The sequence below is a fragment of the Diadema antillarum genome, unplaced genomic scaffold, assembly GCF_040938485.1.
Source record: "Diadema antillarum isolate AM-2024a unplaced genomic scaffold, OU_Dant_1.0 seq00000486_RagTag, whole genome shotgun sequence".
Classification (NCBI taxonomy): Eukaryota; Metazoa; Echinodermata; class Echinoidea; order Diadematoida; family Diadematidae; genus Diadema; species Diadema antillarum.
The window spans coordinates 1,595,616-1,611,168 of record NW_027271449.1 but is presented as its reverse complement, the minus strand read 5'-3'; the positions used below and the strand labels follow the sequence as shown (position 1 = coordinate 1,611,168).

The 15,553-nt window shown below is 40.4% G+C and overlaps 1 protein-coding gene across 1 annotated transcript; it reads left to right on the top strand.

Annotated features, from left to right (window-relative positions):
- The first annotated feature begins 542 nt into the window (after window positions 1-542).
- LOC139733675 (beta-1,3-galactosyltransferase 5-like) lies at window positions 543-2,063 on the top strand. The gene has a single exon (XM_071644488.1). It carries the CDS (start codon window positions 915-917, stop codon window positions 2,061-2,063), a length of 1,149 nt encoding a protein of 382 aa, XP_071500589.1. The 5' UTR covers window positions 543-914.
- The last annotated feature ends 13,490 nt before the right edge of the window (window positions 2,064-15,553 follow it).

Sequence of the window (15,553 nt, the reverse complement as noted above, 5' to 3'; positions counted from 1 at the left end):
AGGTTGGGAGCGCGAGCGAAGAAGCTAGCGCGAACAGTGCGAAGACTTCCTGGCCTCGCTCTTGTATCTAGACCTCAAAACCAGTCAATTTTCACAGCACGCCTGACAAAAAAGGTATCCCTTGAACAACTTGTCGAATGTCAGCATTCTGAAACTTTTGTCACAGCGTGACTCATATACCGGTATTTCTAAAGGCTTGATTGCTTGGACCCAAGTGAACTTGAGAAATCGAGAAATATAATCTATGTTCTACAATACTGGCACTGAACAACGTTGTCTCGTCTCGGACCTCGCCCGCTCGGATCTGTCACGGTTGGTGCATGCCATGGTGGTGTGACTGTGAGTGCGGAGAAGTTGTAGATCGAATTCGTCGTCGTCATTTGGTCCAGTGCTATTTTCCCCGCTTGTCGTCTCCAGGTCGGACATCACGCGCTCCTTGACCTTGTGATCCGAGTGTGGTTTTGAGAAGAATTTAGCGGGGTCATCATTCCTGCCTAAAACTTGATGATGTTAGATAAGAGCAGCAGCGCCAAACTTGCCGACACTGGACAACGACAACTAACAACAACATGTCTGCAAATGTTTAGCCCAGATTCGTCAAGAGATTTTCTTTTTGTCTGAGTTGATCCAAGATCACCGGCATATTGACTTCGATGTTATTGCCTATTGGATCCCCAAACAGCCGGTATATCGGAGATGAATCATGAAAATATTATGTGACCTCATCGTTTTATCGTCCTTGTGAGTGTGGAATACCTCTGATCAACCATGACAATGGTTCTTCGACACGACGGTTTGTTTAATCAAGCTTCAAAGTGAAGATGTTAGATATTAATTAGCTATAACTTCATGAAAACATCTTTCTAATCATTATTTGCATTCCGCCAGAGCGCGAGTGACCCAGCTCGAACATCATGCCTGTCCACATGAACGTGTCTCCTATTTTACTGCGTGTGCTGCGAATACTCTCCATGAAAATCTTCGGCTCATCCTCTCTTGTCTTTGCGACATGTTTCAGCTTTTTCTTCATGATTCTCCTCGCTGTGATCGAGCTGAATGTTTTTAGTGACAGCTTTCGTACCCAGAGCGTCAGTCTTGCAAGAGGGCATGAAGGCTTCTCGAGAACTTTGCCAACTTTTGACGTTTCCCCAAACAGGACGGCAAAGTTTCGCCATGCCTCACTCTCAGAGACAGGGAATGAGGCAGAGAAACTTGTTGGAACAGAATGGAGTGTGCAAAATTACGTGGACGTCTTTTCGTCCAGTCCAAACTGTGCAGTGCAGCCATATCTACTCATCCTAGTGACATCTGCTCCGGAAAACAAAAAGCGCAGACAAGCAATAAGAAACACATGGGCGAGATACCGAGATCGCAACATACTGAATGAAACACACTTTAAAACAGTGTTTCTCATTGGAAGGACTTTTCCAGCGCTAAGAACACTTCTCGAATCTGAAAGTGAAAAGCACAAAGACATTTTGTTTGGCGATTATGTAGACAGTTATCGCAACCTTACGCTGAAAGTGCAGCATGGAATGATGTGGGCAGCTGAATCTTGCCAGTCGCGATATTTATTGAAAACAGATGATGACTGTTTTGTCAACACCAGGGTAATGGTAGAATTCCTTGAAAAGTACAATCACCAAACAACGAACTTGTACGCCGGGCACAAATTGAAGAGCCGAGATGTGTTGCGAGATCCACACAGCAAGTGGTATGTGTCGCCATCAGACTACCAAAAGGATCTGTATCCGCCTTATGCCAGCGGAACAGGGTACCTGCTCTCGTATGATGTAGTGCAGAGAGTCGTCAGCAGATCACCATTCCATCACCCCTTCCCCGTGGAAGATGCCTACATGGGGGTCCTAGCCGAAGATCTTGGTGTGCCTCTGCTGGACACAACACGTTTCGCCCTCTTTAGTACCAAGTGGACTATGTGCAACTACCTCTACTTCTTTGTTGTTCATGATCTGGACCCTGAGCAGCAGTACCTCTGCCTGAGGTACGCAGATGAGAGTGCCAAGGAATGTCGGAGTAGTGAAGAGCTACAGAAGTGGGTATGAATTGACACCCACAGGTCTACAGTGCTAGCTGGGCTGGTGGCTGTCCCATTTCACTCTCGCTGGTCTGCAGTAGATCAGTATTTCCTATTGGATACATCTAGATCATTTGCATCATCATATTTTGAATATAGAGTGTATCATCAGCATGGATGATTATCCCTTTTAAGCTCAAACTTGAACTGTGCACAAATTTCATCCTAAGAAAGTGGAGAATTTGGATAATTTTTTATCTTTTAAGGAGAGAAAATGAGGGATATGTTCATCATGAACACATTGCAAGTGGCACTTCTGATTCTGAAGGATATGCATCAAATCTTGATCATAATCAGAAGACATTTGTGCATCTCAAAATTGTCTTCCAGAAGCCATGCTGATATGAATGAATGCACAGTTTGAAGACAGTATTTATGACATCAAGTAATAATGATGAAAGGCCAATATTCACTGTGTTTTTGTGCTGTTGTTTTTTTAAGTACCATGATGTTATAAGAATTATGTGCAATTCTTTGATGGAGATCACAGGGTACCTGCAGGTTTACTTGTGATTATTTGAAGGGAAGGATAAACATGCCACTATGAGTACATAAATGTACCTTGTACATTGTAAGCGTGAAGTAATGACTAATAAGATTGAAATCCTACCTTTTGCAGAAAGCCTTTTGATTGATTTAAAAAGAGATTGGAGAAGAGAAGAATTTCACAAAGGAGCGAAGGATTTTTTAAACATCTTTTGGCCAGACTTTAATGACTGTTTTTCCCCCTTTTTGCTACATCTCCCCATAGATCAAACACTGTCTGCAAACGTACATTACACCTGCTTCATGAGTGTGGGCATGAATCAAATTCATAATGAAATACTAGTTATTAAACCATTTTGTTGTACCAGTAATCCTGCATTTTTAAGTTGTGCTGAAAATCTTCTGAAATGCACTGTAGTTGGTGAAAAGGAAAACAAGGTTCAGAAAAAAGTTACAATCATTTATGAGCATTTATTGGCCCGGAATGGATTAGTTTTACATAGTAACTTTACTGTCACAGTTGTGTTGTTAACCAGATAGTTTCAGTTGCTTTCGCAAACTGCTGATGTAAATGTCATGCCTTAAATGCAACTGATGAAATAAGGAAGGAGTTTTTCCATTTGTGTTGGCATATGAATTGCCTGAAACTTGCCCATGGCTTGTGCTAGATTATGTTACAAAATATACATGTAAACTTTCTTTTATTTGAAATATAATTAGGGGGTTTGCAGCATTACTGAGGAACGAAAATGACAGTACTGTAATGCCGTGTTCGCATATAGGTGAAATAAATGTGCTGTTGGCATGTACTGTAAAGTATGCAGGAAATTCATACCGTACATCTTTGATCTCTTGCCAAGGATATTGTACAGTCTTACAGTGGATCACATAATGCAGTTTCCTATACAACTGTACTTACATGTACACCTGTATTCTCTTTGCTTTGAATGTGAAATAATAATTTTTACCTCGCAAGAAGCCTCTTGGAACCTTCATTGTTGAAGTACATTTTCAAACATTTGCAAGTAGAGTGTTGTGCTCTTGTTGCTTGTAGTACATCACTTTCTGTAAAGTTAGAGATGTTGTAATTTAATCTGGAAGTGCAACTCAGGAGGGAAAACTTGACAATAGTAACATATGTTATCAGTGCCGTGTACAATCAACTTTTCCACTGCTTCATTTTGCTGTGCCAGTTGATTTGAGTTCTTTGTCCTCTGTCAGTGGGATAAAACGGAAGGCTGAACTGACCATGCAAAAAATTGTTAGACCCTTTTCACCCAAATTGTGTGCTCTCAAATCCCACGAAACAAGAGAATGAATCATACTGAATGATGATTGCCTCTGACGAATGTGATTGACGTCATCCTAGCCAGGTCTGTTCTACCGAGAATGATATGGACGAATCACAAAGAGACAAACAACCACCCCCCCCCCCCCCCCCCTTTGACATTCCCACTCACCAGGGCACCAAAAAGTTGCTGTCAGGTCGAGGGAAAACTTGAAGGGAGAAAATGTCCTCTGTAAATGTATCCTGATACTTTTTTCATTCATTTTAAATCAGTCCAATCAAGCAGATTTTTTCAACCTCTGCTTTTAATACCATTTTTACCTGCCAAAACCAACACAATGCAGCTGATAATGTCAGGCGATACCACTCCATAACTGCTTGCATTTTTACATCTAAGAAAATTGCAATTACAACTTGTCAGCACTGATAGTTTTTGATGTGCCCAAAATGGCATCCCATTCATACAACCATCAAATTCAATGACATGATGATACTGCTGCTACTTTGTAATACCATCAGAATTTTAAGATCCCATTCAAGAAGGTGTTTCATGCAGTGTAATACATGTATGATGACTTAACAGCAATGTCATTTCCCTTTGTATACAGTACAGTGTATGTACACTGTATCTAAAAGAAATACTAGTTTTCTTGGACTTGCAAGTGGTTTTACTGTATTTGCTGCAGTATAAATTCAAAATCATTTGTCAGTGTTTGTATGGTGACTAAATGTGGTAGTAAGTTTATTGCCCATGTTTCTGTGTAAAACCAACAAGTGGTGGAATGCCAGGTTGTCTTGAATGAGCCAAAATGCCCCCTGCTCAGGACTGGCTGTATAGCCAGATACAACTGTACTGTAACAGCACTGCAACTGGAGTTTGCAAGGGTAATCATGTTTTAGAAAACACACTTCAAAAGATTGTTTGAAATACTAACTGAAATTGTAAAAATCAATTTGTGCATGATCTTACGCTGCATTATATATACAAGAAACAGGGTTGTTTCATTTTGGGTACATGTTCATTATCTTCCAGTTTGTTTTTGTTTGTTTGTTTGTTTGTTTGTTTCAATCGGAGAATTCACCCATTGATTTCTGTGAAGTCGTAGGTGTGGTTTGTTCTGAAAGTAAACATGTACCAAGGATAACTGCTTGACTCAAAAACTCAGTCCTACTGTGTACAATGTACGAATAGTTTCTTATCTAACTGAACTAGATTTTCTAGTCTGCTTCAGATTGCAGTACAGTTGTAGGTTGTATAATGACAATAGGAAGTGCAGATAATCTGAGCAGTGGCCCCGCTCTATTGTATAATACTGGGATAACCCATCCTTGCCCTCCTCTCCCACACAAGCATTGCAAAAGGGTATGGGTCTGTGTGCACAGTTCACCGTGAAAGAGGAAACAGGCTTTGGCTGGGTAGACTTTAACACTGCACCATGCACCAAAAGCTATCCAATCTTCTGTACCATCACCAAGCATTATTTTTTTTTCAAAGGAATTCATGCTTGGGTGGCCATTTTTTGGATACAGATCCCACAGACAAACCTCTGAAAGAACAGCCTTTGAACATCGCCAGGCCTCTGGCGTTATCTATTTCATTCAGTTCACCACCTCCCTGGTCAGTTCCTGTCTCAAGCTACCCAACTCCCTCTCTTTCTCTCGTTGTAAAGAATAATGCGCCCCCCCCCCCCCCCCCCCCCCCAAAAAAAAAAAAAAAAGAAAAGAAACCTTGAATCATCACAAGTTATGTCTGGAGGGGTGCTAGAGTTATCTCAGCTACTGCCTTAGGGCAGACTTCATTATCTCGCCATGCCAATGTTGAGGTCAAAGGGTTATTTTTTAAGTCCTCATGTTGTGCCTATGTGCATTACCTCCCTCAGCCAGGCCCCAGCAGTGTGGGCTGCTACCTGCTGAGTTACTGTAGCAAGGAACAGTGAGTTTGCACACCAGTGCATTCTCCAATGAACCTGATGTTTATGTTTCTACACCAGATTGAACTGTAGTAGCTGTGCTACTGTAAAGTTCCCTGGTCCAGTTGTATTGCTCTTGCATGAGGCATACATAGTAGGTACAATGTGTACATGTCTTGTACATTTGTATGTGCACTACTTCTTGTGCGTGTCCTGTCCTCTGCAACAAAGAAACAATGCATGAATTGAGATTTGCCTTTAGGGAAATTTTTCTGTGCCACGTTGATACAGTGTGACACTTTACTAGTCTGAAAACTCAGACCTACACAGTGTATGCTTTCTACCAGGTACGGTACTGTGGAATCAATTATTTGATAACTTCTGTAATCATAGCAATGATTTCATGAAATTACACAGTTTTGTTTTTCACGTGATTTTGTCAAAAAATTTTAGGGCTGTGCCCTCGGATTTTCGCCTGTACTTGACTCTCTAGCTTATGCAATTGAAAGGCAGACTTAACTGAATAGTTTCCAAAATCATCAGTACAATGTATTTTCAATTTACTTCCCCTGCATTAGACTACCTGGGACCTGTCAGTGTATTTAATTTCATGCACACATACTCTGTATACAGTGTAGGCCTACCATTGGTTCTTTCCAAGTGGAAAGGAAGGTCAAAAGTTGGAAGTATCCTCCCTTCTCCCATTTGTCCCCCCCCCCCCCCCCCCCACCTCAACTTCCTGTGAAGATAACAGTGCTTGGGTCTACCTGGCCATGTCTACTACAGACTTTATGGTATTTATCTTGAAATCTTGGCTAGGGTCTCCTCCTCAGACTAATGACTTCCTTCCATAGTTCCCTTTATCCCTCATGAAAATCCTTGACCTAGCCTCCAAGGTTATTTAATTGTTGACTTTGGGCAAGGAGGAGAGATTGGACTGACTCCTGACCACAAAGTAGGTCACCCAGTGGGCAGTTGGGGTCAGTTTTCCTGTCAAGATCAGGGAGAGAAAATCGACCTACAACTTGTACCGCGAGGTATTTGTTCTTGGACCATGCAGAAGTGAACAGTTGCACTGTGTTTTTATGTCATTAGACAATCATTCCACAAGTCCTCCCTTCCAAATAATCCTACCACTGTAGGCAGATGTGTTGTGTATTTCCAAAATGTTTCCATTTGTACTTTGTAGCACAGATGTCTGAATTGAATCTGTATGTTCCCACTGTTGTCAATGAGCTACATATGTATGTAGTGCTGGGCCCTGTCTTGCCAAAAGATCTGATTTGCCTGTGCTGTGCATTAACAATAACACTTGTGACATCCAGAGAGGTTATCACATGTTGTCATGGTAATTGTGGTTATAAGAGGGGGGAGTTGGGGGAGGGGTAGGATTGAAAATATGAGATGGTGATTAGGTGCTGACTGCGTTACGACACTTTACCCCATGTGTATGTATGTCCCAAGGTACCTGGTACCGTATCATGCACGCCAACGCACAACCCACGCACTGCTCAATAGTTATGCACACACTATGTGCTCTCATTGTACATTTTTCTTGAGTAAACTACTCCAGTACCCCAGTTTGAGGGCAATGGGTCATGAAACATGAAACAATAGCTTCTGTCTAGCCAGCAAATCTCTGCGTCTGCATAACAATACATCAGAACTCCAACTGCAGCACATGGGCTTCACACTTTAACAGCTTCAGACAAGTTTTTACAGCCCCCACTGGTGCAAGGCAGTTGTACTTTGTGTGAAAATGCACAATTGGTTCTACTGATACAACTCACTTCAGTACAGCTTGTACCTCATTGTTGTACATGCTTATGTCATAATAGGTTGCGTACAAGTACAGTATCAAATTCTTATGGAAATAGTTTAGACATGATCTACATTCAAATATTACCAGTAGACATTATAAAAAGGGAGATTTTGTCCTGCTTTTGCTTCTGCTCAGAGTAAGCAAGTCAACCTCATAATCCTCTCTTTCCTTTTCCATGATTACAACTTTATCCCTTATCAAGATGGCATGGAGATAAGTTGATATACACTTGTATACTGTATACATAGGCTTACTGTGAGTAAAACACAAGAAGCTTATGTGTTAGATGCAGCTCATCTATGGTGATATCAAGAAGTTGTGCCAGTGTATTCACACAACATGTGTGCTTACAGTTTTCAGTTCTACTGCACATTGTATTCACTGTCAAGATGGTGATCTGTATTTTGGATTCAGTGTTATTCGTGCATTGTTGACAGTCATTTTTTTAGGGGGATGTGTCACTGTCAGTGGACAGGAAAAGAGTGAAAATTATGATGGGCAAGTCACAAATTTTCAATATCAGTCAGTCAGAGAGAAACTGCCAAGGATACAGTATAAAGATTATTGTCGGTTTCTGTTGAGTGCCGACGGAGAAGTGAAAAGTGTTCAAACATTGTGGGTTTCAATTTTTTGTTGAAGGGACAATGGATCAGCCACACTTCAAGCATCCAAGAGTATACATATGAAGGTTGAGTGTACTTATTGTTACCATGCTGCATGTCTGCCAAGTCAATAATGTCATTGTCAATAATCAAGCTTTGAATTTGGCTGTAACTCTATTCAGTATTCACTGTTTGATACCTACTGTCTAGCCATTGTTTAAACAAGGTTGGTCCTACAATGAGTTTTTTTCTGTCTTTGTTTTATTGGGGGGGGGGGATTTAGATCACAAGCAAGTGCTTATTGCTTCTTCCAGTAGCAGGTTGTGTTCTAGTCATCAGTTAGGTTTCTATTGACTGTATAATGGCTTTCAGGTAAAAGTTTGAAATGTGAGAAAAAATGGGGGATTAAGCTCTCTGAATGTGGAATGTCCAGACTGGAAATTGGAGAGGAAATCATTTCTGCAAACCTTCTTTGTGAGGGTGAATATATCTCAAGTAGCTAGTTTACTCAGTGCCTTCCTGTGCAAATTGCATTCATTGTCCTACTTAATCCCTTGGTCAAATATACTTCAGCACAAAGCTCAAACAACAAGGTACATGATAGCATGGATCATGTAGCTGTGAAGCTGAAACATTTCATTCCAGTTCCTCACTGTAAACCGTTAATGTAAACTGAGAAAATTCCCCATTTTTACCTCGTACTGTACGTTTTCTTCTTGTAGTGAAAAACAGAAGCTTTTCTCTGTCTTGTGGTTATCCAGCCTACATGTACAGTCGAAATACTATAATGTGATGAAATGCAGTCGCACAAATACTGTACTTGAGTTGTGTAAGGAGAACCAACATTGTCAATGGTAATCTCTGCAAATCTATCCTCTTGCATCAACAACAATCTGAGCTATATATATTGCGGTGTCCTATCAGATTGCTGATATAAACATTTTGAATATAGTTTGTACTTTCTGTGAAGTTGGTGCCAGCTTGCAGAATTGCCATTTTGTATGCAGTTACACATGTATGTGTAAATGTTCACTGCATAGTAATTTGCAGTAAACCCCTGTTCTCAGCGGCACGTACACTGAAATGTTGATAATTGTAAAACAGCAATATAACAGGCATCATAAAAGTGAAAACGTTGCTTCTTACACTAACAGGAGAATGACAGAAAATGTGTATTTCCTGTGAACTTTAGTACACTCGGTTACTTTGAATTGATAACTCTTTCAAAATGTGACACATCTTACGGCACAGCATAATTACCAAGTACAAATTGTATGTGAGAATTGACTGAATGAAAAAAGTTATGTATGTTCAGGTTGAAGTACAACTTTTGCTTATGTGATCTGGAAAATGATTATTGTAAATTTGTTTTGTACATACAGAGATATATTGCTATATAAGAGACGAGTACGCTTTCATGTTAGAGCATAAAACATTTTGTTGAGTGATACTGTTTCGAGTGTTACCCTAGCATGGAGAACAGAATTCAGTTGTGCTTCGAGGGCTCCCTTTGGAAGTCTGTATCACATCTGCTGAGTATTTTTGGTCTAGTTCGTTTGAAAAAAACACAATAAGATACAAAAAAGATACATTGTACATGTATATTTGATAAACATGCCAGAGTATTGTTTTTGCTCAAAAGCTGAAGTAATAAATAAGCGCCTTGAGTGATGGATATATCAAATGAAGACACAGAAATAAATGTGTACCTGCAAAACAAAATGTGAGTTGTCATGTAAATTCCTTTATGGTGTCTTCAGAGTTGAGTTTGAGTGTAAGTTGCAATGGAGGAAATGTACTGTATGAGGTTCAGATGCATGGTAGTGAATGTGTATGGATTGGCATTGTAACTATGGTGATGTCAAAATAACATGCAATGTTATGAAAAAAATGGTGATGATTGTGGGTGTATGACGCGATACTTGTTCTGTATTTCACTTTGAGACGCAGCAATGATGTAACTCTGGTTGTTGCATCTCTTTTCCCAACGTTCATTCTTGTAAATTACTTTATCTGATTTCCCACATTATCAAACGTGGAAAAAGAATTCTTTGTGACAATAGTGTCATCTAGGCTCCATTTCATAAAAGATGTTATGATAGCAACTCTTGCTGGAATGGCAACTTCCTACAGCAACAGCCAATCAGGAAGCTGGATTCTTGTCATCACCTTGACAATTGTCATTCTAGCAAGAGTTTCTATCATATCAACTTTTTATGAAATGGGGCCCTGGTCGTGGTTTATGTCAACAGACACCTAATGATCCAAAGGAGAACCTGCCTGTCTAGATGCATGTATTGAAGGTAATTTACGACATAGAAATGCATTTTTAAAGTGTAAGTTCATGGTATACACGTACTTCTACGTGTAAATATTGAACACGAGCATACACACACACACACACACACACACACACGAGCACATGATTAGACAATATATAATATGGACTTGCCTTGAGGGGGATATAACATTAATTATATTTCCTGAATAAAATCATATTGCCCTCGTCTTCGACTCGGGCAATATGATTCTTTACTAGGGGCAATTAATGTCTCATTATCCTCCTGAAGTAGCCAGTCCAAATGATAATTAACAAAATCTGACATCTGAAGCGAACTTGAAAATACTGACAGTAATGTTGATTTAAGCTTACCTTAAAATTGCATATATAAGGGGAAAGCAAGTAGACTATACTCGGTATTCCCTGTACAGGGCGATTTACCAAGCATTTCCTGCTTGACTTGTACGTACAAGCAGCAAGAATTGCACGCAGGTAGCAAGCTTCGCGCAACAGAATACAGACTGTACTCAATTTTTGCCCTCTAAAATAAACAATTTTCCTTCATGCAACCTTACTTGCTTGTCAAAGTAGGGCAATAAAATATGAAAATTACTTGAATGTCTGTTGTTTGTGCATCTCGCCAGGATGTTGAAAACATAGCTAATCTTGTCGAACCATGCATGATGAGAGAAATCGTCCAGTATTCTTATTTCATAATGTGATCAAGCGATTTTTTTTTTTTACATTCATTTACGATGTGTAGGGCCTACTTACAGTATTTTCCTGTTTTGTTTTGTTCTTAAAGAGTGTTCATCAGTGCTCGTAAGATTTAAAACCACCCCTGTGGTGCCCCCGACTCCTGCTCTGGTCCGTCTATATGCGGCACGAAAATAAACAGAAATGACGGCTGACATATGAGTCAATTTCGACATGTGACGCACTTTTTCATGGTTCATGTGTGGGTCTCCACCGAGGCCCCCTCCGAATGATTCCACACAAAGACTTGAGTCAAAAAGGTTGTTGTTGGTTGTTGTTGTTTGTTTGTTTGTTTTTGTTTTTGTTTGGTTTGGTTTGGGGTTTTTTTCGGGGGGTAACGAAAAATCTCCCAAAACCACACGTATTAAAGAATTACAATACAGTGTGCTAGTATGCCGTAGTTGTAGTTGTCTTGGCCACTTATTGCACTCAGCCATTTCTTTCTTTCTTTCTTATTAGTCTCTGTAGCCTCTCCCACTAAAACATGTCAAACCTGTTTACAATACACACAATAATGAAGCACACACTAAACTAGACAGAAAGATCCGTCTGTCCGTAGTCGTCTTTTGTTTTTATTTATTTTTTTTTTATTTTTTTTTTACGTTATCGCTCTCCTCCGTAGGAGGGGAGCCGTGAAGCCAGACGCAGTCTCCGTGGAACATTTCCCCGACGATCAGATACAGACCGATCTTTTGGTCAAACACTAAACGTACACTGCAGTAGTATGTATACGGGGAAAAATAAACAAACAGGCACAGACACTGCACGTACTTGCTGTTTACCATCGATCCATTATCAATTTCGTTACCTAAAGACGGGTGTGAGTCCTTGTAATGTGCTTGCATGGCATTTGCATTCTTGTTTTACTGAAAGAAAAGCGCACGCACCAATAGGCAAAGTTTTGCGAGCTAATCAATAATCCATGTTGCCGGAATTTTGGCCCCTGTCCAAAAGTAAAACACGAATTGTATAGTGCAAGGAGTCAAAATGAGAGAACAGAAAGTCAATCAAACTGACATAGATGCCTGCAGAAAAAGAGAGGAAAACAAATTATTCACAAGGTTCGGTTGATCGCTGTTATCATCTGTAAAGTCCTTTAGCAAGGGCGAGGTTACACCATGTTCCCACAAACCCAAAACAACGTGATATACATGTGATGAGCCGAATGAATGCTCTGCGAATGTTGTCAATGGTCCACGTTCATCCAGCAGTCGACCCTATGTGACCTAAAAAGGAAGGTCGCCATGTTTTCCTGTAGAGATTGTGGCACCAGACGTTTGTTTACTTTGTGTATGTGGAAAGTGAAGTGCGAACGGATGATCAGTGCGGCGGGGAAGCGAATACCTCGGGATCTCAACTCCTTGTTATGACCCTCGACTGACGAATCATTCTTGTTTCTGCACTTGTCACGTGAAATTTCCCCAAAATATCGGATGTTGTCGTTGGGGAAACTGAAAAAACAAGTGCAAAATCAAAATGAATCTTTCAAAAGAAACGGCAACATTATTTTGATACCCACGAATTATACGGTCCACGCAAACGTTGCTGACATCCAGACATGAATATTTTATACAAATTTATCAACTGCTCCGAGGAGCAACATTCTCAACAACAAAGTATATGCCCCTCTACTTCGTCTTGGGGCATAGCACTATCGAGAAGTCACCAAGGGCAATAGTTTTAACCGTGACCGGAAAAGACCCAGTGGATATTTTTGCTTGATATACCCCATCCCACTTAGTTTAAAGGTAGGGGATACCTTTTACAGACCTCCCAAAATGCAGCAAAACATTAAATATGAACCTCAGGGGGACTAGCTTAGGCCACTGCTTAGAAATTTGGAAGTCAACCGTTATCTAAAATTTGAATAATGCACAAAACTCAACTACACAGTAGTTCTGTGTGTCAGCCACACTTAAGCCTTTTTGTTGCATTCTTCTGTATTTGTGATCTATAAACACAAATCTAAAAGTACTAGAGTTGATGTAATAACATATAGAGTGTGTGGTAAGAATGTATATAGAAATGTTTGTAAGTGTTGACGAACTTTCTTCACAAAATATACATGATGGACACACATGCAGTACATGGGTCTGCGAAGGTAGCCTAGTAATGTACTGGAATTTACGGTGAGCCCCGAAAACAATTCAATTCAAAATCTAACCGTCAAAAAAATGTATTAAATGTTACCTTCCACTTTCAATACTTTATGGGAGTTTCTAAAATGATATTCTCTTCAACATACCACTGTATTTATACAATTCTTCATTTAAGGCGTGCAAATGGGATTCCCTACCTTTAAGATATTTATGCTGAATCAAGGCAGGTGAAGTTGTCATGCTAGCGGTCAGAGAAATTTCATGAAGTGGGCCTTTGATATAATGATTCCACAATACGAAAATATAGATACGCCTGCAAGATAAGGGCCTACTTACGCGCATTTATAGTTGCCCATCCATGCCTTGCTGTGAACAATTCGGTGAATAGTACCGGTACTTTATGAGGCACCGAGGCCCATAGTTTTAACTAGAAACTCAAAAGTAGACTCAGTACATTCTGAAATTTGTTTTATATTTGGAATAAAACATTTAAACAAATGAGGGGGAAACATGAGGTGAGAAGTGTGGTAGATACGATGTGTGGATGCATCCTGGAACAGTGACATGACGAAGCAACTGAGCGCGATGTCACAGTATACGAATAATTTATGAGTTGCGAGTGCATAGGGCACGAATATCGCACGAGGCGCGAGATAAGCCACTGGTCTATTCAACAAGGCGCGTAGCGCCGCGTTGAATAGACCAGTGGCGAATCTCGCGCCGAGTGCGGTATTACGTGCCCCAGTGCACGAACAGAATCATAAATTATTCGTTTTATACAACACCTTGTCCACAATCACAGTACTAGATTAGTGACCGCTAGCTCAGGAAGGCCCAAAAATAAATGTAACAATTAGGCCGAGAATTGTAAACCACCCTGTGTAGTGCTTTCAAACACTCGTCATGATTCGACCACACAGTCACAGGAATCACAAACTCCGCAGGGTCTATACCCATTCTACGCTAACGTTAGATCGAGTTAGGCCTGACTGTTAAGCCTACCTGAGATGTCGGTAGATCAAGTAGTAGGTCTAGACTTTCTCTATTTCCGAAAATGATTTTGTATAAAAACACAGAAAAATAATCAAATTACGGTTTCTCATCTTGAAATGAAGTCTTGATTTTGGGATCGCTGTGGTCCACGTAGCAGATCAGAGTCAAAACTAAAAACACAGCAGTAGGTAGGCCGCAATACATGCAACTAGCTAAAGTAGCTGCGCGTACACGTTAACGTTGCAGTACTCCGCCGCGACTGGTCTGTTTACCGGCAGCGCATCGCAGCGCAGCCGGCCAGCACGTACAATGTAGTTTGCTGGCGCTTTGCTGCTGTGAGCCACAGAACTCTGTGAGCGGCCATGCATTAGTAGCCCCCCACGAAGCCGTGCTATAGTACCTTCGAGCCGTGCAATAGGCCCATGCCAGGGGCCTATTGTATGGCTGTCACTCTCAATGAGTTTGGTAGGTATTTTCTATTGAATGTCATGTGACATGTTCTTGGCCAATCACAATTCGACATCATTCTGAGGTGTTGTATAATATATTATATTGAATGATCGTACAAAACAGACCGCAATATCATAATTCCTTTGTGATGTCACAATTGCTTTGTTACATTTAACAGAATGATGACCGTACGAAGTAGCGCGCGATGTCGGAATTGCTTTGAGATGTCATAATTACTTTGCTTCATTTCACAAAGTGTTCGTACAAAGAAGCGCGATGTCAGTATTGCTTTATGATATCACAATTGCTTTGTGACATCATGTCACAAATCGTACACTGGTGGTGTGTCAATGGGCGAGCAATTATCTCAAGTACACTTGTAGTTGAAAATCCATGTAACCACGTAAAAATCTTTCAACCAATCACAAGAAGATTGATTATTTATCCATAGTATTATGTAATCAAAGCTATACTGTTCGGCAGTCAGCTAACGGTTTCCACATCACCTTTGACCAAGCAGAGGCCTATTGAACTCCTAGAATTTTGTAGAGTAAGGAATACATGGGTCCCTCTTCACCCATGACTACGAATGTTCTTTGCAAAGCTGGGTTTATAAAAATGATATTGACAAAGCTCTGTGACAAAAAAAAACAAACAAAAAAAAACGTTATCAAGTACTGATAATAAGAGCCTACACTGAGTTAGCTATAGGAAGCGAGATTATTCCCTCGCCTTGTTAATTTCTGGTCCGAGAAGACGAGATCCGAGATG